The sequence below is a fragment of the Ahaetulla prasina genome, chromosome 1 (assembly GCF_028640845.1).
Source record: "Ahaetulla prasina isolate Xishuangbanna chromosome 1, ASM2864084v1, whole genome shotgun sequence".
Classification (NCBI taxonomy): domain Eukaryota; kingdom Metazoa; phylum Chordata; class Lepidosauria; order Squamata; family Colubridae; genus Ahaetulla; species Ahaetulla prasina.
Genome location: NC_080539.1, coordinates 194,993,772 through 195,019,179, shown reverse-complemented (window position 1 = coordinate 195,019,179; position 25,408 = coordinate 194,993,772). Strand labels below are relative to the sequence as shown.

Sequence of the window (25,408 nt, the reverse complement as noted above, 5' to 3'; positions counted from 1 at the left end):
GTTAGAAAATCAAGGAGTATATGAAATCCCATGCACCGCCTGCCCCACCACATACATTGGACAAACCAACAGAAGAATAAGTGCACGCATTGAAGAACACAAGAACTCATTCAAAAAAGAGGAACCAACTTCTTCCCTGGTCCAACACTTTAAAGTCACGGGACATGATATTGACTTTAAAAAGACCAGAACTATCGCCAAAACTGAACACTTTAACAACAGAATAATCAGAGAAGCCATCGAGATAGAAAAACGCCCACACAGCATGAACAAACGAGATGATACCTCCCAGCCATTTGGAAACCCGCCCTTATTGACAAACGAATCCCTAACACGAGGAATGACATCAGACCTACACTCACGAGGTCCACACAGGATGTCACTACCACACATCCACCCAGAAAGCAGACCCAAACCCACACTGATCATGAAGCACGTCCAAGGACCAGAAGCCAGATCGCAGCTACAACATTAGCCATTTCAAACCCCTCCAATCCATACATGCAGCAGACAGACACCCACTATGAAGATGTAGCACGACCACAAACACGAAGCCAAACAACAGCAATGCAGCTCACCAGCTCAAATCTCCCTGCAACTCAGACTAATCTGAGTACAACCAAGCCCCCATCCAAACAGGACATACCCCCAGCCAATCAGAGCACAAAAAAAAACCCCATCCAATCAGAGCACAGCCAAGCTCCCACCCAATCAGTTCAAACCCCCACTAGCAGTTAAAAAGGAAGAAACAGCTGCAATCACACATTGCTCCCAGAAGCACGAAGCTGAAGTCTGAAGATGACGAATGAGACTTTGTCGAAACATCGCCAAGACACTTCCAATTTTACGCGGGAGAAAACCCGAATAACCAAAGACCTACATATATATATATATATATATATATATATATATATATATATATATATATATATATATATATATATATATATATATATATATATATATATTTGTTTTCTGAGATTTTCACGGGTGTTTGTATGTAGGTCTTAGGTTATTTGGGTTTTCTCCCACGTAAAATTGGAAGTGTCTTGGCATTCACAACTTCTGCAGGCAAGTCGTTCCACTTATTAATTGTTCTAACTGTCAGGAAATTTCTCCTTAGTTCTAAGTTGCCTCTTTCTTTGATCAGTTTCCACCCATTGCTTCTTGTTCTACCCTCAGGTGCTTTGGAGAACAGCCCGACTCCCTCTTCTTTGTGGCAACCCCTGAGATATTGGAACACAGCTATCATGTCTCCCCTAGTCCTTCTTTTTATTAAACTAGACATACCCAGTTCCTGCAACCGTTCTTCATATGTTTTAGCCTCCAGTCCTCTAATCATCTTTGTTGCTCTTCTCTGCACTCTTTCTAGAGTCTCAACATCTTTTTTACATCGTGGAGACCAAAACTGGATGCAATATTCCAAGTGTGGCCTTACCAAGGCATTATAAAGTGGCACTAACACTTCACGTGATCTTGATTTTATCCCTGTTTATGCAGCCCAGAACTGTGTTGGCTTTTTTAGCAGCTGCTGCACACTGCTGTCTCATATCTAAATGGTTATCGACTAAGACTCCAAGATCCCTCTCACAGGTACTACTATTGAGCAAGGTACCGCATATACGGTACTGGTGCATTTTGTTTTTTTTGCACCAAAAATGCACCAAAATGCACCAAAATGCACTTAATTAGGAACATTTATTAATAATCTTGCTTTGCTCATATCTGAAAATATTTTACAGAAAATGTAAAAATGTAAAATGTAAAAAATTGCTAAGATTTTTATGCATTTCAATAGGGAGTTGATTACTGGTTTTTTGCAGGTGCAGTTTTATGATAAGCATAGATTAAAGTTATTAAATATATGTTGACCATGAATAGGCACATTTTCAAGCAATGTTTTCTAAACATGAAAACAAATTTAAAACTCAGCACAATTTTTAAAGGCAATAAACAGTAGAAAAATGGAATGTTTTATTTATTTAAATAACAATATTTTTCATGCCCAATATTTTAAATAACTTTTCCCAAATTTGCTACTAGAAATTTAAACAGCAGTTTAAGAAAGTTTCTTAAGAACATTTTAAATACAATAGTCCCTGTTTAATGACTACTTATTCAGCGATTCTGAAGTTATGATGGCATTAAAAAAGTGAGACTTGTGATCAATCCTTGTAGCTGCAATCATTGCAATGTCCTTGTAGTCATGTGATCACGATCTGGGCACTTGTCAACTAAGTTGCAATTAGAACAGTTGCACTGTTTTGAAGCATTTCTATGTTTGTGACTTTCTCTGTTATTTTTCCACAAACAAAATCAATGGGAAAGCTGGTAGGCAGAAGTCATAGCCATGTGGTGTCTTAAGAACCATGCAAGATTCACAATTGCACCTATCAGAACTGCCATCGTATGTCATCACAGTTGCATGATTTTCTATTTAGCAAGAGTTTCTGGTCCCAATTTTCATCATTAACTGAGAGCTACTTAGAGGCCTGTTTGCTATCATTATTTATTAGTGTCTAATAATGTCTAATTAGTCTAATAATGTCTAAGTAGTGTCTAATAATGGAGATTCTCAATCATCCAGGTCATGGTTGTCTCAATGATATGTTTTCAAAAGGCAACTGGACTGGGTTTGGTTTGGTTTTGTTTGAGAAAGAAGATGTTTCACTTCTCAACCATCCAAGCTTCTTGGATGAGAAGCGAAACATCATCTTCTTCCTCAAGAAACAAAAAAACCCTCAGTCCAGTTGCCTTTTGAAAAAGCACCTTTGAGACATTATTTATTAGCTGACTGTTTTTTTCTTTGCATTAGTGACTGGAAATGAAGTTGTAACTATTTAAAAGCTGAAGTTTTAGACTCTAATGAAAATGATCAGTAAAGTTGAGGTGCTTGTCAAAAACACTTTTTAAAGTGTTTTAAAAATATTTAACTGTTTCAGGTTTTCATCTTTCCTGTTATGATAGCTAGAGAAAACATTTTCAAGCACAGAAAGTTTTCAGTTCAGTTGTTAAATGAATTGCTAGACATTGCTGTGATTGTGACTTTCTACGGTAATATAACTACAAACATCAGGTTTGGAGAAGGTAATTTATTTTGATTTATGTTAAAAATAACCACCATCTCATTTTGTATGAAATACTGTATTATTTCTCAATAACCTTTGACAAAGCAAAAGGAATTCTCTGCATTCTACTGAGATCCAGTGAACTCAGACTTTCCAAACTTATAAATTATTCCTCCCCCCCCCCCCGAAAAATAGTCTAGAAAAATGCTGCATTTGATTAAATATCCTTTAATATATTGAGGTTGCAACAATTATTCTATGAATGAATTCCATTGTCATATGTTACCCACATAGTAAGCTGGGTGGGGAAACCTCTACTGCTCTGAACACTGCAGGACTGGTGAAATCTACACCAGATTTGTTCCTGTGGGTTTCCATGCTTCAGTCGCTCATGTCCCAGAATTTCAACACTGCTATGTAACAAGGCTAAAGAAGCAGACCTCCTGCTCTACTTCCAATGTCCAATACTTTTTTGTACAAGTAAGATGTGATAGGTGCCCACAGCAATCTATCCAGTCATCCCATTGTTTGTAATGTCTCATAACATTACAAATAGTACTCGAGCTACAACTGTAAAGGAGCTTGCCCACCACAATGATTTTATGAACTTTTTTGCAGCAATCACTAATACAGTGTTCATTAAGGAAACCAATGGTTTGCATAGTTTTGCTGAAAACCAGAAGTGTCAGTTTTTGGCAAAACTGTGGTAAAATATGATGATGTGACTGGGATGCTGCAAATAAGGCCATGTTGCTGAGTCCTCATATTTTGACCACATGATTATGAAAGGGGCCCAACTGTCAAAATTTCAAATCCAGATCGTAAGTCCCCTTTTTTGGATTGATCATAACCATTCATAAGTTGAGAACTATCTATAGCTAAATCTTCTAGCATTTAATTATTGGGAAAAGGTTGTTTATTAAAAAGTCATCTACAGGATGCTTTAGCAACTGTCAGGATGACCTGAAGGATTTAATAGCATGAATGTAAAGAACATTTCTAAGCCCTGGAGCGCAAATCTGCTCTTAGACTTGGATCATATAACTTTGTTTGATTAGAATTATTTCAATGTTCAACCTATTTTTCTTGAAGAAATAGTGACAGAACAAACTTACTGTATATCCATTTGTATCACTATTGGTCATATGACACCAGAGGCCCCAGTAAAGTGGCTCAGGCGAAGAGAAAGGAGATGCATCACGATCCACAGATTGGCTTCTACAGGGTACAAATTAACTATTGACTAATGGTACTAAATAGGGACACGGTGTCTCAGGGGCTAGGACGTTGAGCCTGTCGATCGAAAGGTCGGCAGCTCAGCTGTTCGAATCCCTAGTGCTGCTGTGTAACTGGGTGAGTTCCCGTTACTTGTCCCAGCTTCTGCCTACCTAGCAGTTTCGAAAGCACATAAAAAATGCAAGTAGAAAAAATAAGGGACCACCTTTGGTGGGAAGGTAACAGCGTTCTGTGCGCCTTTGGCGTTGAGTCATGCCAGCCATATGACCACGGACAGTGCTGGCTCTTCGGCTTTGAAATAGAGATGAACAACGCCCCCTAGAGTTGGCAATGACTAGCACGTATGTGCGAGGGGAACCTTTACCTTAATGGTGCTAATGGGAGTTATATCAGGACTCTTAAGCTGAATAGAAATTTATCCCTTTAGACTGTAGGTTCTGGGTCAGCTCAAAACTATCTAAACCTTCACTTTTACTTTTGATTCTGAAAATGCCATCTACATTCTAATTATTTAGGTATTTAATTAAATATCCATTAAGATAAGTTAAATAACCATTTTGGTATAATGGTTAAAGGCAACAGACAAGAAACTGGGAAACACTGAAGTCACTCTTTTTTAGTAATAAGAAGTCAATGAAATCACTTCTGAAAAATGTTACATGAATATTGCATGGACTTGTCCATGCAATCACCAGGAATCTGGTACAAAAGAAGATAACAAATGAGCATCTGGAGTTAAAAAAAATCTTTTTGTCAAAGGTGCACTTTTATTCTAAGAGATATACCCTCAAATATGTTTATACCTTCAGCCTACACGTTAGGAGACAGAAATCTGTTTTGGCATATACATGTGTAATTTATTATATTCCACTTTTCTTCAAACCAACCACTTCTAGAGTTTCTCTTGATAGTCTTTGAAGCTTAAAACCAATTTTCTATCAAGTAATATTCTATATGTCCATAGATCTGTCAGCTATATATTAACTGATGGCATTATTTTTTTTTACATACATATACCATGTTTCCCCAAAAATAAGACCCTAGCTTATATATTTTTGAACCCTGAAATAAGTGCATGGCCTTATTGCCAGGCGCTCAAAAGCTCAATTGGGCCTATTATCAGGGGATATCTTATTTTGGGGGAAACAGGGTATCAATAAAGTAGAATATTTGTATCTCAGGGTTGAAATGAGGTGTCCTTGGTGCTCTCCGAACATGGTTGTTTCATTACCAAACTAGTTAACATCATGAACAACCAAGCTGAGAGAGCACCAAGGACGTTTTATACATGCATTATACATGCACACCCAAATAAAATTCCAAAACCCAGAAATTTTAGCATAGAGCAGGGCACCCATTTTGCCATGCTTTTGGAAATACCTTGCATGTTTTAAAACAGAAGCATGGATGAAAAGCTACAGCTATTTCTTTGCTTTTTCTCATAAGGCTATCTATACCATAATAGACTTCCTTTAAGATTAATCACCCTATGTTCCGTCCTCCTTGCAGTGCAGTGTTCATAGTTTGCTAAACTTTGCTTTATGAAAGTTTAACATAATGACAATGTTTTCAGACAAGCAGACACATGCCACCAGGAAGGATGGGGAAAGGAAACCGAATATCATTTGTCTGGGGACTACAGTGTAAAAGAAAGAACTGGAGTTCTGGCGGCACTCATGCTGATAAGTTATAAGGTTCAAACCAGGTAGTATACCAACCCAGATGGCTTTTTAAGTCCAAGGTTAGTTACAGTTTATTTGAATTAAGAGAGAAAATTAAACTTTGTACTGTTGCTCAAATGTACCGCAAGTCTTTTATAGACATTATTTAGCCTACAATAAGATTTGTTTTTCATCTTCATTGTTACTTCCTCAATCACCTTCTGCAGGTGCACACACACCCTTTTAACTTCTTTCCCCCAAATGATAAGCTTAATGTAACTTTTTACCAAGTTTGATAATAATTCAACAGTTTAGCTCTCTGCATTATTTCCAGTCTACGTCCTAACTTTATCCTCTCCATTTTCTACACCATGCCCACTCAACTGCTTTAGTCTCTAATCCCCCTTTGTTTCCTTCTTTGTCATTTGCAAGGGTTCTTATTTTCTCAGGTTTGCTTTTGTTCCTGTGCTACCTTGAATGCCTCTTCACAGCTTCCTCTGTATCCTTTTCTATCACCTTTTCCCATCAGCACTGGCTCTTCGTGCCTCTGCTAGTATCCTCATTCCCCCCTCCCCTTTGCCCCATGCCTTCGAGCCCAGTTGCTTTTCACTCTCTGCTTCCTTTGATCTCTTTTTTTCTGTTCTCTTCATTGACTTGCCTTGGCCCTCCCTGCCTCTTTATTTTAATCAAACACTCTTTTTTTGCTTTGCTGTTGATCAAAAGCTTGTAATCTCTTTCTCTGATGCCTTTTCTGAACTGAATCTCCCATAAAGCATCCAGCCTTCAATCTCATACTAATTGAAGGAGATATTACAGCCAGTATTACAAATGAAGGAAGTCTTTAAAAAGTAAGATAGGGAAAAGCAGGGTGAGTCTTATATGATATTAAGAAAATACAACATGTGCCTTCTTCAGCTGCAGAGATTTTCAACTTCCTTTATTTCGTAGTCCCAAATAGAGATAACGCAAATGCATTTATAACAGCAACGTAGCTACTACGTTTGGGCACTTCAGTAACATTAATACTTTTATTGGGCTTTGACATTATTAATCATGATATCAACCAAGGTTAACTCCAAAATGATTTCCTTTGGATTACATGGATGAAGATGGCAAAGCAAACATGCGTGTGTGTATGCACACACAGACAAACACGCCCTTTCCACCAACACTCAGAATAATGAGGACATGGATGATAGCAACAGAAATAGCACTTAAGACTTATATACCACTTCATAGTGTTTTACAGCAGTTTACAGAGTCAGCATATTGCCCCCAACAATCTGGGTCCTCATTTTACTGACCTCAGAAGGACAAAGGCTGAGTCAACCTTGGGCCGGTCAGAATCAAACTGCTGGCAGTCAGCACAGTCAGCCTGCCATACTGCATTCTGATCACTGTGCCACCATGGCTCCCATCACCCACCACGATGATAGTGAAAGACCGAACACTCCTTATTTTATCCTGCTCTCGTTCTCCCAACAGATCCCAGGCCAGAGAAAGTAAAAGGGGAGCATTTGGGCTCAGTACTTTCTGTAGGCTCCTGGCAACAGAGGAGGAACATTGGCTTACCTGAAGGTTCCTTCTATGTACGCTGCGTGAGAGTCCAAAGCAATGGGTGTTAACTTCATCTGTTTGGCCGGAGACTGAGTTGAATTTGTTTAAACACACCTCCTCTTCCTGCATAGCTCCAGTTTATTAACGAAGAACCAGAACTTGGGAAGACGAACTCAATTTAAATCGGGAAAAGAAACAGATCGTCCAGGCTCCTGTACTGAAAGAAAAAGAAAAAGAACATAGGGAGGGGTTGGATTCTCTTAGAGAGTCCAAAGCAATGGGATATACCCAAGCTAAATATCCCTAGGGTGGGGAACAGAAGAATCCGAAGTCTCAGCAACAGGAAGAATCCGCTGCAGAACTCTCCGCCCAAATGAAACCTCGGCTGAAGCAAATTGGTCCATCTTGTAGTTTCAAATAAAGGGCAAAGGAGAGGCCCATGTGGCTGCTCTGCAGATGTCCAAGATAGAGGCCTGAGTGGCCCAAGCAGCTGTGGTGGCTGCACTGCAGGTCGAATGTTCCATGACGCAGTTTGGGAGATGGTGTTTCTGCTGGTCGTAAGCCATGGAAATGCAGGCCTTTATCCACCTGCTGATGGTGGATGGAGAAACCTTGGTGTCCAGAGCTCTGGGTTGGAAAGAAATGAATAGGGATTCTATCTTCCTAAATGGAGCTGTTCTGGCAAGGTAGGTACGTAGGGCCCTGTGAATGTCCAGAGTGTGCCATCGGCGTTCTGTTGGATGTTTGGGGTGAGGACAGAAGTCCGGTAAAATGACTTCCTGAGACCTGTGGAACCATGTGTTTATTTTTGGAAGAAATGTAGGATCTAAACGGAGGATGATCCTGTTAGAGTGAAAAATGCACAAGTCCTTTCTTACTGAAAGTGCTGCCATCTCTGAGATCCTGCGAGCAGAGGTTATGGCTATGAGAAAGGCAACCTTGAATGTTAAGAACTTGAGGCTGGATGAACTCAAAGGTTCAAAAGGGGATGACGTAAGCATCTGAAGGACAAGAGTCAGATCCCAGGTGGGATATCTGTGGACCAGAGGGGGGCGCAGATTGCAAGCTCCTTTTAAGAAACGACAAATACAGGGGTGCTAAGAAAGGGTGGAAGTCCCGTTACAGAACAAGACGGTCGCTAGGGCAGCGACCTGCCGGCGGAGTGTGTTGGTGGCTAGGCCTTTGTCCAATCCATCCTGGAGAAAGTCCAGAATCTGCAAAATTGAAGCTGAAGTGGGGGTTACTTGATGTCTGAGGCACCAGTGACGAAAGAATGACCATGTGGCATCGTAAATATGAGTTGTCGATGGGCGTCTTGAGGCCAGGAGGGTGGAGATAACCCTCCTGGAAAGGTTGTCTTCCTCAGCATCTCCCACTCGAGTGCCAGACGGCTAATTGACACATTGAAGTTCTGGATGAAGAATGGCCCCCTGGAGTTCTGATCTGGTGGAATCCGCCAAGGAGGAGTGATGGATAGACTCATAAGATCCGCGAACCAACTCCGTTCTCCGCTCTCTACAGCCCCAGATCCAGGGATCCTAGAATAAGAATCAGAAGAGAAGGATCCATCAGCACCAAGCCGGCACCACGGCTTGAAAGCGCTTTTAAAGCTGCATGGGGGGGGGGCAATCCCAAAATGGCGCAAAGCAGGCAACACAGCTTCTAAGCGCCTAACCACCGCAGCGTAGGCAGGGAGAGCTTGCATCCGACAACACGGATCTTTCTCTATCCCTGCTAGTGCGAAGCTGATACCACGGCTTCTCCTACGCTTCGCCGGTCGCCACTCAACAGTTCTGAAGATCCAGCGATGTCCAATCTGGCGATCCCTTGTGGCTTTGAGGCCCTTGGAGTAGAATAAAATGGCGGCTCAGCTGAGCAGCACTGGGCTCCGCGCAAAGCATGAGCGTCTTTCGCTGCAATTCAGGCTCCCAGCAGGTAGAGAAAAGTTTTTGGAGGTTTTGAAGAGGTTTGAAGATTTTTTTGAATTTTAAAAGTTCCTAAATACGCTGATTGAAGAGACAAAGCAATGGAGCTAAAGGAGGATAAGTCTCTCTATGGCCGACTGAGTTAATAAACTGGAGCTATGCAGGAAGAGGAGGTGTGTTTAAACAAATTCAACTCAGTCTCCGGCCAATCAGACCACACCCTCTAAGCAGCGTACAGGAGAAAATCCTATTCTCAGTCTCCTGTATTTTCAGAGATTGGAAACCATGTCCTGCCTAGAAGGGAAGCACCTCGTTATTTGAAAAGCAGGTCTGGCTTCACTCCTTCCTATAGCTGGAGCTGTCGTTAAGGTGATAGATGAGAGAGTGACAGAAGAAATGAAGAAAAGTGTTTCCAAGCCCAGAACTTTCACCATATTTGTTTAGGATGCCAAAAACAGCTGATTTTTGTTTTGTTTTGTTTCAATGATGATTGAATTAAATTTACTGCTGCTCTTCCTCTTAATCACAATCATAAGACTCCATATATAACTTTAATTTGCTTTTATGCAGGGACCTAATCTACTCTGGCATTTCATTTTCAGTGTTGAAAATTCTCAAGCAGAAGGACAGTGATTCCAGGACTGAATTGGTTATTGAATCTAACCGAATTGGTATTAATCTAACAGTGACTAGATTAGCTTTTCAAGTGCTGCAGTTGTATAGTCTATATAGTTTAAATGTGAAGATATGCAACTGTACTTTGATATAGATCAGGGCTGTCAAACTTGCAGCCCGCAGGCCAGATGGGTCATGCACTGGCCACGCCCATGCCTGGTTTAGCGAAGGGGAAAAAGTCACGATACGTCACATAATGCTGCATGACAACGCAAGTTTGACACCCCTGATATACATAGGTAGGTAGGTAGGTAGGTAGGTAGGTAGGTAGGTAGGTAGGTCGGTCAGTAGGTAGATGGATAGATCGATCGATCCATCTCTTTGGCCAGTGAACCATCCAGTTGCACTAAAAGTATCCAGTTACCCTTCGGAGGCAGATACAATGGCTATAGTCCTTGACTGTTCTTCTATCTTACCTTCTTCGCAGGTCTTCAGCCACTGCTGCTCTGCAGCTGAATAAATAGGCTCGGAGGGATTTCAGTTGCTGTCTCAGACGGGCCACACTTGCCAATGGTTCAACATGTCTGTACAATATGGGATTTTCTCTCTGAATGTCAATCAGGGGCTCTTCATAAACATATTCCAGGAACTCTTTGGCTTGCTTTGATACCTAAAAGGGGGAAATCCATGAAGCTTATCTTCTAATAAATCTTTAACTGGTCAGAGGCAATCAGTACGCTGCTCTCTTAGTGGCATTATGCTAGTATTATTTGTGTTATGATAAGACACACTGTAATCTTATTCATTAAAAAAGCACTCTGAAGATGCTATAATGTAGATATAAACTAAATTCTGGTGGTAAACATTTCAAAGAAGCAAAATTCAGTTAGTGGAATGTTACAAAAGTTGTATTAACTACATAGGTATTAAATAAATCTACACCTACCAGGATCTGTGGAATTTAATATAAACTCACTGGCAAAGACTAGATATACTGTAGCATGTAAGTAGCAAAAGGCTGCTGCCATATACAGTATTTTCTCTTGCTAGAAATCCGTTTTCATGATTCTTCATTCTTGTAGTCCAGAATGAAAGTTTATATTTTTCACAGCTAGAGGATGGTGAAACACTAGTAGGGAACTGACCAAACAATAGCTTAGTAAAATACATCATTACTAAAATTGTTGTTATTATTTGCAATAGCAATGAGAAATGTTGTACCTTGATGAACGTATCTTTTCTTTTATGTACATTGAGAGCATATGCACCAAGACAAATTCCTTGTGTGTCCAATCACACTTGGCCAATAAAAATTCTATTCTATTCTATTCTAAATTTAGTGAAATTTGTTACTTTTGATATTTTTTGAGCCATTTTTGTTTCTTTTTTCTTTTTGGATGCATATATCTAAGAACTTGCCAAAATCTGTAAGATATTCAAGAACACAAATACCGTGTTTCCCGAAAAATAAGACCCTGTCTTATATTTTTTTTGAACCCTGAAATAAGCACTTGGCTTTATTGCCATGCGCTCAAAAGCCCGATTGGGCTTATTATCAGGGGATGTCTTATTTTGGGGAAAATGGTATCTCTGTTTAATATCTTCTGTTCCCCTTTCTTTATAATATTAAGTAGCACTTAATATTTAAATACTTTAAATAGTTAAATAATGTATTTATTCTTTTATGTGCTACACTTTTATATCACTATATTTAATCCAAAAAGCTAAAATTAAAATATAGGAATAATCATACTAAGCTATGTTAGGATAAATGATTGAAAGTTAGATCCCAGAACTATGGCTTGAAGCCAGATTCAAAGTCTGAGACAAATTCTGTATTCATTAGATTTATATTCCACCTTTCATTCAGGAGCTGAAGGCAACACACATAAGTTCTCTCCTATTTTTTTCCCACAGAACAATATGTGAAAGTAGGTTGGGCTTAGAGTGCCTGATTGGCTTAAACAGCAACTACAGTCCTATGAACCAGAACCGGGATCACCTGGCTCCTAATCCAACACACTGGCAATCTTACAGAATTGTTAACAGAAACTTTTTTCTTATACTTTAGTGGATTAGGGAGGGATGTGCGTGAACTACTTCTGAAAGTTATGTTGTTGGCCTGAACTTAAAAAATGTTTCAGTCGCTTTTGTCCAGGTCATGGGTTCTCTGTATCTCTGCCACTCTTGCCTCCTTCTCTACAGGGGGGTAAGCTAATGAATGGTTTCAGCTTTTCTACTTCACCCCCAAACTCAGTGCCCAGATTAGTAAGTGTCCAGTTTCCTGCCAGCTGTCCTTTGTACAACTTTTAGAGCTTTTTTGAGGACAATGACAATGAGGCCACAACATAAACAAAGGTTCTGCTACCACCTTTGGATATTCTCAGGTTAACAACCATAACAGCTACAAGTATGGCCCAGCTGCATGGATACTGCAGTAGTTGTGGGATTTTAATGTTTATTGATGTGGGCAACTTTCTACTGGAGGCTGTGAGTCTTGTGTGCTTTGGGACGTTTACCTATCCACATGCAGAATTGCATTAGCCTTTGTTGTTTGGGCTTTCAACTTGGCCAGATCATCATGAGGACAGAAATGGAGTTACCATTAATCTTCATTAGAATTCATCTGGCATTGGTAAGGTACTGGAAATTGGAAAACCTCCAAGATTCCCACTTAATAAAACTGTTTTATTTGCATTACATGAGGGGGAATGAATGGGACAAACTCCTGTTTCTATCAGGCAATTATATTTCCTCCCTCTTGGCCTTTGCAGTGTGAGCATCAATAGCTGAACAACTATTCTACCTCCTTGCAGATGTGATTACAGCTGTTAGTAGTCAGGATGCTACCTTTGCAATATTAAACTCAAAGAAATGGTAAAGCTCTCAATTTTAGTATTGGTTCCATCTTAACCTGATTCCATGCATGCCTTTTCATATGTTGATATTTTCCCCCTCCCTCTTAAATTATTAATTTTCTTTTCTTTTTTCATAGTTTTAGATAATATAATGACATGTGGTCACAAAATACTGATTGACTGATGGACATAATGTTTTCCTATTGGGCAGTTGTGTGAGCTTATTCCACACTATAATCAGGGAGCAAGAACTTGTACTATTGTTAGTATGTGTCTACTTTTACCTTGTATTTTGAAGTATCCCAGTTATGAACTAGCCGTGCAGGAATTAGAAAGGTATCATCAACGTGACAGAGGTTGCAGTAATACCATCCACTGTAGTTGCATACCTTTGCTTTCCCACTGCTTAGGCCAATGCAACGCTGACAACCTTCAAATAGGGAGGGAAAAAAAGACTGGTGTAAAAAATGGATTCTTAGTTACACTGAAAACAAGTTTCCATTACTTTACCATGTAATTACTGTATCTCAGCCACAGAACTTCATGGAGCTTCAGAAACCATTGGCCTTCACTTTCTGCAATTGCTTTTCCCATTTTTTGCCTTTACACACGCATACATGGTGAGAATAATTGAATGTTTTGATTGGCATATCTAGGAGCCATCCACCTGATACAGCTTACTACTTTTTTCTTTAGTTTTGGAGAAGACTTAATGAGAGACAGCTGACTCAAGAGATTCCAAAACGAAGAGCAGGGAGCAAACTGTCTTCACATGTGAAAACTAGAAATTCCGATTCAAAGTAATCACAAAAACCCAAGTACTTTACCGAGTCCAGCAGTAATATAAATTGGACTGAATATTTTCCAGGCCCCTGTGTCTGTACTGTCAAATGGATCGGGTTTTTAGCATTCTATTATTCATTTTTAAAAACAATTCCATGGTTAATACTAATACTAATTTCATATTTTTAATGTTTTTCTCTTCTTTAAGTTTTATTTAGTCAAAAAAACTTTAAAGATAGATGTCTTTCGGTTGTAACCTGCAAAATTATTTTTTCAGCTATTTATATATTTAGAATTTCTCATTGTTTTTGAAAATCAATGCACCTTTCCCTTTTACCCAGTAGAATCACAGTATCTTTATGTGGTATTTTAATGTTATGCAAGTAAGTCCTTCCTTCAACACATAGTAAATAATTCTTCTATATTAACTCTTCTCTAATAATACTTTCCAAGGCAGAAATGATTTTGTACCCCTTTCCTTCAGAGCATGGCTATGTATGTAACATGTGGCCTTTCAGACGTTGTTAAGCTGTCTTTCTTAGATTTCTCACTACTAGCTATGCTGATTAAAGCTGCTGAGAGAAGATGTAGGAAGGGATTAGGGAGAATAATAGATCTGTTGAATTTTTTTTAAAAAAATAATATTTATTAAATTTCCAACATATAAAACACAAAATACAAAAAACACAACAAAAGAAAAAAACAGAAAAAAAGACACAGCAAAAATTTAATACTAATGGTAGCTTTTCCATATCGGTATCTCTACCATAACAAACATATTTACAAAGATTCTAATTCTATACATCTCTATCTTGAATTACACCCTTATTTAAATTATAGTAATATCTATTACTTGGGGATGCGGTGGCTCAGGGGCTAGGACGTTGAGCTTGTTGATTGAAAGGTTGGCAGCTCAGCGGTTCGAATCCCTAGTGCTGCCGTGTAATGGGGTGAGCTCCCGTTACTTGTCCCAGCTTCTGCCAACCAACAGTTTCGAAAGCACGTAAAAATGCAAGTAGAAAAAATAGGGACCACCTTTGGTGGGAAGGTAACAGCGTTCCGTGCGCCTTTGGCATTGAGTCATGCCGGCCACATGACCATGAAGACGTCTTGGACAGCGCTGGTTCTTCGGCTTTGAAACGGAGATGAGCACTGCCCCCTAGAGTCGGCAATGACTAGCACATATGTGTGAGGGGAACCTTTACCTTTACCTTTAATATCTATTTACAGTTCGGTTTCATATCCTATGTTCCTATCCAGTTTTACATTCTCCATATTATATTTAACAAATTATCCCTTAGGTTTTGCGATTACTCTCAAGCCAGGAATACCATCTATTCCAAATTTGATAGTACTCAGTCTCGTCCCTCTCAGATTTGTTGAATTTTTGCTTCACCATTTTCATAGTGGCAGGCATGTTGGAAAGAACTCTCCCTTTGCGAAATGTACCAGGTATAAATTCATCAAGGGCTTCTCCATCAAGCAGACAGCAAAATTAAATATTTATTAGGATGTACGCCTATCCAGCCCAAGGCTGGTCTGAAGTACTAAGACAAAGTGTAGGTACATGAATCTTGATATAAAACTATCACAGCAAAACAAAGACTTTATAGCTAATTAATGTTCTAAGTAAATAGATGTTTGAAGCATCTTATATTACCTTAAATATGCTTTTGAAATATTGAACATAATCACAATGAACATTGATCAGATTCCCCTTCCTCAAGAAGTCTATATTCTTATTTTCCAACATCTCCCAAGGAAGCAATTTTTGCTCATCCTGTTTTCATACAACATTTCTCTATGTTTTCCCCCTGATTTCTACTTCTACTCCATTTCCTTAACAATACATTTTACCTGGATCATATATCATATTATGCACAATAGTCTGGGTTGCTTAGAGCACTCAAAATGTCAAATTTAATAAAAGAAAATGTATATGAAAAGTTCATGTTATAAGGCCATTGTAGTGTTACATTTTCTATGTTAAATTGTGCAACACTCTTTGTACTTTCCTTCACTTGCGTGGCTGTTATTTTTTAACAAGGCCTGCTATTTTGCAATCCTTTTACGTCTAATTATGAATACAGTTGATTCCTTTGATGTTCTGAAGCTCAACGTAATGCATGGTGACAAAATGCATGTCACTGACAGACAGCAATTAAGCTATTTTCTTCAAATAAGGATAGAAATAAGGAATCAATGATATAATATAACGCTGTATTTTGTTATACAGGATGTCTAGGCTTCAGGACTTATAAATGGAGTCCAATTGTTAAGGGTTTTTTTAGCGGTTTAACAAACATTTATTATATTTAAAGAAGTAAAATAGCATTCTCTATATTGCATTTTCCTCTTGTTAAATTTTACATTACATATTTCTAGAACAGTTAATTTCTCTTTTGAAAAATGCAGAAGGATTTTGTTTCATCAGCACCTTATCAAAACAATTATTGATATTCTATCAGTATTAAATCATCATTGGAATCCTAACATTTGGATCATTCTTGAAACACAGAGAGATATTTTTATGTTTGTAAATATAATTATTCTTATTGTCAATGTTTATTAAGGGGATTTAAAATGCTTTAGGGATATGACTCTCTAGAAATGAGAAGAAAAATGTTAATGGAGTGGGGTGCAACTAGATTTATGTAGATTTAAAAAATGTATTCCTTACCTCCCCCACCACCACCAAAATCACTGAATTTTAAGAGCATTTGTTGGAACTTTTTGGGGGTTTTCTTAAAAGATTCAGAAATCAATGCTTTCAAGTAATAATCATATTTAAATTATGGTTCTGACTCTTATTAATTGAGACCCTTGATAATAAAGACAAACAAGCATACATTTTTTGAGAAAATTACTGTCACATTTACTGTTATCCCACCCAAAAAATTGTATAGCAATCTTAATATGTATAAATATATCATTACCTAAAGTTCTATTTGATTTTGAAAGTTCTCTCATCAAGCAACATTTTTCTCGTTTTAAAAAATGCTAAATGTATTTAACATAATTTTATAAATCCTCTCAGTAGGAGGTGATAAGAATAAAAAAATCATTAAAAAGAAAACAAAAATTAAGTATTACAATAAAAATATTTTTTTTAAAAAACCCACATGCGGTTAAGGTGGCAGAAATAAAATCATGGAAAATGAAAACAAGTATTGCAGGGCCCAAACTACAGACTATGCTGGGGTGATAATGAGTAGCATACCAAGGTTTTAAAAGTCCATCTTTCTAGTCAAGACCCATCTCTGATTATGGGGTGAGAGGAAGTCAGAAGACAACTTCCAATGCTTCCCAATCTTATAATATCCAAAAAGAGTAGTATTGTTTTTGAGGGAGCATCTTATGTCTGGGAGACAGGATAATCCATAATTAAAAATAATTTTTTTTTCAAAATTCTTTGTAGTTTGCAACATGCAGTTTTTATAACAATTTGATTACATGTGCACACATCTGCACAATATTCAGAAGTCTGCATTGAGTTCATTGGCATTTCTTTCCAAATGAAGTGGATTTAAGCTTGCTTCAAAAATCCATAACATTTGTTATGTCCAGTTTCTTTAATTAGGCAGCAGTTCCAACAAAAGCAAAGTAAATATGATGTGCTATAGAAATAAAGCATGTCTGAAAGCAGACCTTCTCTTTTAAAAGTATATGCGTCCATGACCCATGGGTCATCTTTCTAGGCCATGAATTCATGAGTATGAATTATTGGCAGACTGAAGGCTCTCCTGTAGCATCACGAGGGAGTTTAGTGAGTAGTTCTGATGGTGCTGCCTTCTGGCTGCTCAAGGACACCAGTTTGGATGGCTCAGATTCATCTGTTTTTGCAGCCTTGTGGAGGTCAGCGAATACCACCCAAAACTCTACACTAAGAAGAGGGCACCACAGGGGATGCCAGTAGTGACAGGCAGCGAATGATGTTGCCTCCGCATTTTAAGTGAAAAAAGTGGAAAGGTAAAGGAAGGTCAGATAATTTTATTTTATAGCACTGATGAATGGGGCCATCATATTCAGGTGATCCTCCTTATCTAAAAGTAGGACTACCCTCTTTCCCCCCAAATAAGACATCCCCTGATAATAAGTCCAATTGGCCAATAAGGCCAAGCACTTATTTTAGGGTTCAAAAAAATATAAGACAGGGTAGAAAGGTTTTTTCCCCCAAAAAAAATTGAATAGAAACTAGGCATGCTGCCTAACTAAGCTCTGAGGAGAGGAAAAAATAAAGATCTGTTGCAAAGTTATGTATAGCTGCTGGGAATGTATGCAAACAACTGATTACTGCACATGATTGACATCCTTGTGTCAATTTGTGGCAGGGGGAACCTTCACCTTTTTATTGCTTTGATTTCAAAGAGTATTACAAAACCATAAAGCACAACTCTATACACAAAAGCTCACACATGTACCTTGCAGTCTAGTGGGGCTAAAGATAATCTAAAGTGAAGAAGGGCATCTTTTAAAATTCATAGTACTATTCTTATAGGAGATAAGCAAATGGGTCCCTGTCTCCCCCAGAAGATGGGCTTGAAGCGGAGGAAAATGCTCAGATGGCAAAAGTGAGGAAGGCTGAATCGGCTACTCAAACGGTAAGGAACATAGCTGTTTTTTAAAAAAACAGCTTCTGATCAACCCAGGGAGATACTGTATTTTTCTTTTTCCTTTTCGTAGCACTGAATTCACAGGGATTGCACAAGGACCCTGAAGGCAAAATTGATATGCCTATTAAACTCTGATATTTTATACATTTCCAGAAACACGGAAATAATAATTGTAATAATAAATAATAATAAACTTGTGACCTTAGAATATGAGATGTGAAAAAGGTTTCCACCAATATTTTTCAATGAATATCACAAGTAGGCAATGAAAACTTAAACAATATCAGTCAAAAGAAATTAAGTACTTGGCTAAGGGTGAGAGCTGAGCAGTGACCTCCATTCATTGTGAGCTGCATAACTCAATCACCAAATGTGCAACTTCTAGAGGCATCTCAAGTCCATATTTCAAGTATTGGAAGAAGAGGAACATATTCTGGGAGGGATTTCAAGAGTTTCAATAGATAAATGGCTCCGTAAACATTTACAAGGTTTTGGTTGCTCATTGTGTCCAAATACTAAATAAATGGGAAAAAACCAAAACCAAAGAAAACGAGAGGGGGGGTGGAGAAATGACAGATAAAATATTTTGATTTTACCCATTCTAAATAGGACTCCAAAGGCCACATATGGCATAATCATTCGGCTATGCCATATGTGGCCCCTATACAAAACTTTCTTAAGCTCATTTATCCTACAGATGCACATACTCAAATAGAAAATACTCCAATGGAGTCTTTTGGATTACTCACAGAATGCAGTTTGCATATGCTAGGTCCCTGTAACATGCATTTAATAATAGATTATCCCTACCAATCCCCTTTTTACTGACTCATTACAGCCATTCATTTTTCTTGTTGAGACTTCCCAACTGTCATTTATGCAGGGAAACAGGAAGTTTACGAGATACTAAGGGATTTAGCTAAATTTTAACTAATAAGCATACACATATATATACAGTACACAAATTACCTAACTGTACTTTCAGGGGATGAAGCTGCAACAAACAAAAGTAACAAGCAGGATGGAAATCAGAATTCCTTTATATGTTAGACAAGCAGAAAGTATAATGGAGCCTATGCTAATGATATTTCTTTTCCAATGCAATCCAATGCACATTGATGTAAATTTAAGTTCCCTGAAGTTATCAGATTTTACTTACTGCTGAGAGAGCAGAAACAGACAACAGACTGTTAAGATGCACTTTTATGCAAGCAGACCAAAGAATAAATCCCATAGGCCACAAATCTTTGAAGCATCATGATTATCACAACAATTCTAGGCTTGCTATACCATTCAAAGTAGTTTCAGACTCTTCCAGAATTGTTTGCCTACTTTTCCTAATTGGAAGGACATTTTTTGAAAACTGAAATTTTTAAAAATCTTTAGTTATAGGGTCTCAGGAATGCAAAACAGCATCTATGTTACTTATCTGGCATAAAAATTAGAAACTGAAGTAAATGTCACCATACTTGCTGAACCTGGAAGGACAGTCCACTTAATCTATATAACCCTGACAGTAATAACCATATGGGACAGGACTTTAAAGTTTTCAGTCATCTGAATCTGATTTATTTTCTTGCAGACTGAAAAATAGCACAGTAGTGGAAGATATTATTCTTTGGAATGGGGGTAATAATTAGTTGCAAACTCCAGTACACTCCTATATTCAGGAAGAAGTAAGCATTACTTACGGTACTTAGTTTTATAAAGATGTATTCAGAATTGTAGCCTTAATAAAGTTTCCTTATTCCCAGGGCTAGGAAAGATATCAATTCCTGAAGCAAAACAATTTGGGGTTAGGTATGTGCCAGTCCATTTTGTAAAATGCTTTTCTGACCTTGATATACACTTGCTTAGCAAATGCTAGCTAGTCGCCAAGATAAGCTTGTCTTCAGCAATATTTTTTTTCATTCATTTCTGAAAGTCAACTCTTTGTCTGGAAGCGTTTCCTGAAAATGCTTTTAAAGCAAAGAATAGCAAGACAAAAACACAGAGAGCAATTTAAACAAAACAAATCTGTTACCACCTTCAAATTTGGATTCAAGGAAAAACAAATCAAAAAAGAAATGGAAAAAGGAAAAACCTTGTCTCCAACAAATCCATCTAACAAACTTCTCTATCAGTGGGTCATTGTTGATCAATTAGAGAAGGCTATGGGGGTCTACAGCTTGGAGAAAACTGGAGGGACAGTGGACCACTCTGTTGTATTGCTATTTAATCACTTTTACTAAATAAATAAAGCAGTCCTAAGGTGCTGTCATGTCAAGGGAATTCACAACAAAACAAAACCCCAAAAGAAAAAAAAAACACCTTGATTTTTCTATTCACCACTACTTTTCTCCCCCCATGAAGAACAAGAGAGGGTTATTACTGTAGCCTTAAGTCTCATCTTTGTGCAGCTAGTCTTTGATTCCTACTGGACCCTGCCACTTTCTGGCGCTAATTTGTCAGGCTGAACAAAGAAGGGATTTGTACCTCCTGTAAAGTCTCAATTAGGAAAGACTTCTGCTGTATTGTGTGTCATTCAGACAGGACACAATGATGGTAATTACAGGAATTTGCACTAAATGGCTGAAGAATTTGCAGCAAAACTTTTTATCTACACAAAGCTTACCCCATTTTTGCAGCTATGGGGGTGGGGTGGGATGGGGTGGTAAGGGTATGGGTGGGGGGGAGAAATTGGTATGCCTACTGCCTATAAGATGCAATTATCAGTAGCAATCCTGGTAGGTTAAACAGTCACCCTGTGAGGACAAGACAGCCAAAATCTTTCAAAATGGGAAAAGACCAATGAGACATTTTGCAATTACTATTGACACCCTAACCCACATTTGTCCAATCTCCTCTCTCTTGGCTTGTTATTTTTATACTGAAAACAATTTTAATGTAATGCTTAATAATAACTATATTGTAATAATTATATTTCATTATTTTAGGAATTATACAGCTCTTTATATGGGGCCAAGATACTGTTAGGCAGAAATCCACCCTAAACCCCTGGATACATATGGAATTTTGAGAGACAGTTATGCCTGTTAAAAATATGTGTGTACATGTTTATATGTTATAAAGATACAGCCAGTTATAAAGCATTAATTAACTGGATTGTTATTGTAACCCCCTCTGGCTTTTCTACTGAATAACAGAGCTGAAGAAGCTTCTTGGATGAGAAGCGAAACATCTTCAAAGAAAAACCAGAATGTCCAGTTGTCTCTTGAAAAAGCACCTTTGGGACAACCATAACCTGGATGACTGAGAATCTCCATAGACATCTACTGAATAATACTACCTACAGTATATCCTTGGCTTACTCTTCCTTTTTATCAAAACTAAAGTAATAGGCTGCAATTATCCAACATTACCATATTTTTTAGAGTATAAGTTGCACCTTAGTTTTTGGGGAGGAAAATAAGAAAAAAGCTGATTGGCAGGTAGATCGGCCTCCCGGAATACCCCCAATCAGTGTTCCCAGAGGTGAATTTTAGCAACAGGTTCCTTGGTTGTGAGCTCTGTACCTTGCTTTTTTTGCTTTTTTTTCCTGCCTCTGAAACTTCTGAAACTCTGTTTCAGAAAAAACTTTTTTTTCTGCCTCTGAAAGCCTCCGAAACAGCTTCAGAAAAAAGGCCTCTGAAGCTCTGTTTGTGGCTCCATGTCTGAAGCTTCGTTTCTGATGTTTTTTTCAGCCTCTGAAACCTCCATTTGAGAACCTGGGTGCGGCTACATTCGGAGTATAAGACGTACCCAGGTTTTCACCCTCTTTTTTGGGGGAAAGAGGTGAGTCTTATACTCCGAAAAATACAGTATTTAAAAGAAAGTTCATTCGAGGTCCAGAGATATTCTTGAAAACAAATATAATGCTGGAGTTTGCACTTGTTTTGCAGCATATCAGCTCCTGTTACTATTTAAAGTTTTTTTAAAAAATGCAGAAAATAGGGCAAGGCAGTAGTTGCCAAGAATACTGTCTACGGTCACTCATATATGCAGGTACCCCCCAGTATAGATTTTTAAAAGATCCAATTAATCTATATTTTATGCATCCTCATCAACAAAAATAGCATCATAGAGCAGGTCCATGCATTTGTTAAAGGCATTATTTGCACTTACGGAGTTACCTTTCAGCTAATTTACCTCTGGGAGTTATAGGCACATAATGCCAGCATGATGTTCTGAACAGAAATTTGAGTCTAAGGAACTACTCTAAAATACTTGCTCATCAAAAAGGTTCACTTACTTGTCCTTGGCCAGGGGTTCCCATCCTTGGGCCATGATGCACCACTGGGTTGTAGCCTATTTGGAAATGGGCAATGCGAGCAACAGGCCGGTGCACATGCACACGTGCACAGCTTGACTTGCATGAGTGTGGGCCAGCGCATGTGCACACATGCACGCAGCTCAACTTGCAATTCCCCTCTCCCCCCACACTGTAAGTATCTTAAACCTTATCTTTACAAACACAGTAATTAACAGCTGGTGTTGGAGAACTTAGATTTGCAATATGTCTATGCTATGGATGAGAATCATTTCAAAGTAAAACAGAATCCTCATCTGACATTAACAGTATTTCTTAGGACACACCTAGGGGTTTTCCAAAGGGGGTGTATATCACAGCTAAGACTTGTCTAGCTATTTGTCAAAACCAATCACAGGCAGATATTATATACATTTTTTTCATGGAGGTTGCATACATTCATAATTTTAGAAGGTTACCTCAGGGGTGAAATGCTACTGGTAGCGGAGATTGGAGCTGGTTCGCCAAAGCGATAGCAACCACTGGCTGGCCACGCCCCTGAACCAGACTGTGCCCCGCAGTCCTGCTATGCTTCCCTGCCTTCCACGTGGCCTTCCCAGCATCCCCGTGGCCAGTTTGTGAAGGCATGCAAGCGGAAGGCCACGTGGAAGGCAGGGAAGCATGTCAGGGCTGCAGGGAAGGGAGCTAGCAGCCTACTCCCTTCCCCGCAGCCCTCACATGCTTGCCTGCCTTCCATACTGCCTTCCTGGCGGTCCCCCATGCCTGCTTGCCTTCCAAGGTCAGCATCCAGCCCAGCCCAGCCCAGCCAGTGGGTGGGTGAGAGGCCTTTGGTGGAAACACAACTGGGGCTAAGAGGGATGGTGGTGGTGCTCCAGGAGGGCAAGTGGACATCCCTGGGCTGCTGTACATTCACCTGGCCTGTTTCTGCAAAGGCAGACCCCCACCTTGCAGGACAATCCAAAGAGGGGAGGGGGATGCTGCAGAAAAGGCTGCCTTCCACCTGGGTCTGTGTGCCGGCTCCATGGGGTTTGAGGCTCTGAAGCAGCCCACGGGCTTCCCACCTGGTCACCTGCCTGCTCTCTTTGACCGCTGGCACCACTCCGGGAACTCAGCCCGCAGAGTCTGGCGCTCCAGGGGAAGGAGGCTCAGCTGTGGTGCCGCTTCCCACCAGTGAAGAACCGGAGCAAGAGGTGGTGGCCGGCAGGGCAGCAGCCTCCCGCCTGGGGAGAGGGCCAGGCCCAGCCGTGCCACCGTGGAGCCTGCAATGCTTTCCCTTCGGCCTGGGTAATGGCACTTACTTGGCCGGGCCAGTGCGGGTAATCTTTCATCTTGCCAAAGACCAGGTCGATGCACTTATAGTCGCATGGCTAGCCGGAGTGGGACATGGCACAGGTGGAGAGGCCAAGGCTGCCCCCGTTGAGCCCGCCCTGGCTGAGCGATTGCAGTGCCTCCGCAGCAACACGTGCGCCCAGCCACCTTACCTGCTTTTGCCTCCATGCGCTGCGCTTGGAAGGGGCCACCACCACCACCGCTCTCCCTCCCCGCCTTGCTGCATACTGTGCACATGTCCGTCTGCCCTCCCGAAGCAATCCCGCCGCCATTTGCTTTCATTTTGTGGCGGGAGAAGGAAGAAAGCGAATGGTGCGGCACATGCAAGACGCTCCCCCTCTTTTAACACACACCATTGCCTGCTGCAGCTGATGAAAGCAAACGGCACTGCTGCAGCAGTGCTCCAGGAGGCCAGGCTGGCCGTGGATGTCCCTAGGCTGCTGCACATGCACACGTGCATGTGCCACAGTGGTGCAGTTCGCTTTCTTCCTCTCCTGCCGCAAAATGAAAGCGAATGGTGGCAGGATTGCTTTTGGAGGGCAGGCGGACGTGTGCACACTGTGCAGCCAGGCGGGGAGGGAGAGCAGCGGCCCCTGCTGGTCCTGCCCATGTTAAACAAAGACTTAATGCAATCTTTAGCCAAGAAATGATAGTACATACCCAGTCTAAAGCTATCGTTATCAAAGGATTCAAAGAATTCCTGGATACGTTAACTTGACGGGGCTAATTTTTATCACATTATTTCCAGCATTTTATTGAAGAATCTGATTTTTTTCAAAATAAAAATCACTTTCAAGTCAAAACATGATCTGAGGCGACCTTTCTGGAAGATCTGTGCCATTTTCTAGGCATGATATAAAAATGTATACCACTGCCTTTTTCGAACATCCCCATCTTCTAAAAAATAATTACACTAGTGCTATGGATTGAGAGGAAGGGAAAAACACCTTAACTTTGTAGGGTAATTTGTCTATATTTGTACTTTTTCTTCTATAATAGCCATTACAACTACATTCTTGCAATGGAATGAGACTTTCTCCCTCCCCCTTCCTTGCTTCCAACGTATTAATTGATCAAAATATCTGGCATGGTCAGGTTAATGTTTCCAAACAAAGATAAGAAGACAGGCCTTGCAGAAGCCCTTTAAGAGGTGGTCCCAACACCAACGACTGACAAGTCAGCCTCTCACCCTTCAATTCCGCGCAATACATCTGCCCTCTGAAAAAGATGCAGGAGAAAATCCCCCTTTTTAATAAGGGAAATAGATGCTTAGTTGCTGGCCAACATTATAATAGTTATCCTAGTTTATTAAAATAAGCACATTTTTATATTTCTGTAGGAATTAATGTAAATGTATCCTTAAATAAAATCTAGCATATAAAAAAGTAGTATTTTTCATTTCCCCACACAAAAGCTGTTTAATAGCTAAGTATTATTTTTCAATTAATGTACATGTTTAACTTTTCTTTCAGGTTCTATAAATAAGTAAATTGGCTTTCTTGGGGGGTGGATGC

General features: G+C 39.5%; 1 protein-coding gene across 3 annotated transcripts in view; it reads right to left on the bottom strand.

The window, feature by feature from the left end:
• The window catches only part of PLEKHM3 (pleckstrin homology domain containing M3), a 79,143-nt gene that overhangs the window by 37,557 nt on the left and 16,178 nt on the right, over positions 1-25,408 (bottom strand). For 2 of the 3 annotated variants that reach the window (XR_009155472.1, XM_058186239.1), the window contains exons 4-5: positions 13,205-13,350; positions 10,539-10,732 (exon numbers count right to left, since the gene is read on the bottom strand). Coding sequence is in view for 1 of the 3 variants with exons in the window: in XM_058186239.1 (XP_058042222.1) it covers positions 10,539-10,732; positions 13,205-13,350 (340 nt within the window). In the remaining 2 variants the exon portion in view is untranslated. The remainder of the gene's footprint in view (positions 1-10,538; positions 10,733-13,204; positions 13,351-25,408) is intronic. The other variant, XR_009155473.1, reaches the window with a different exon arrangement.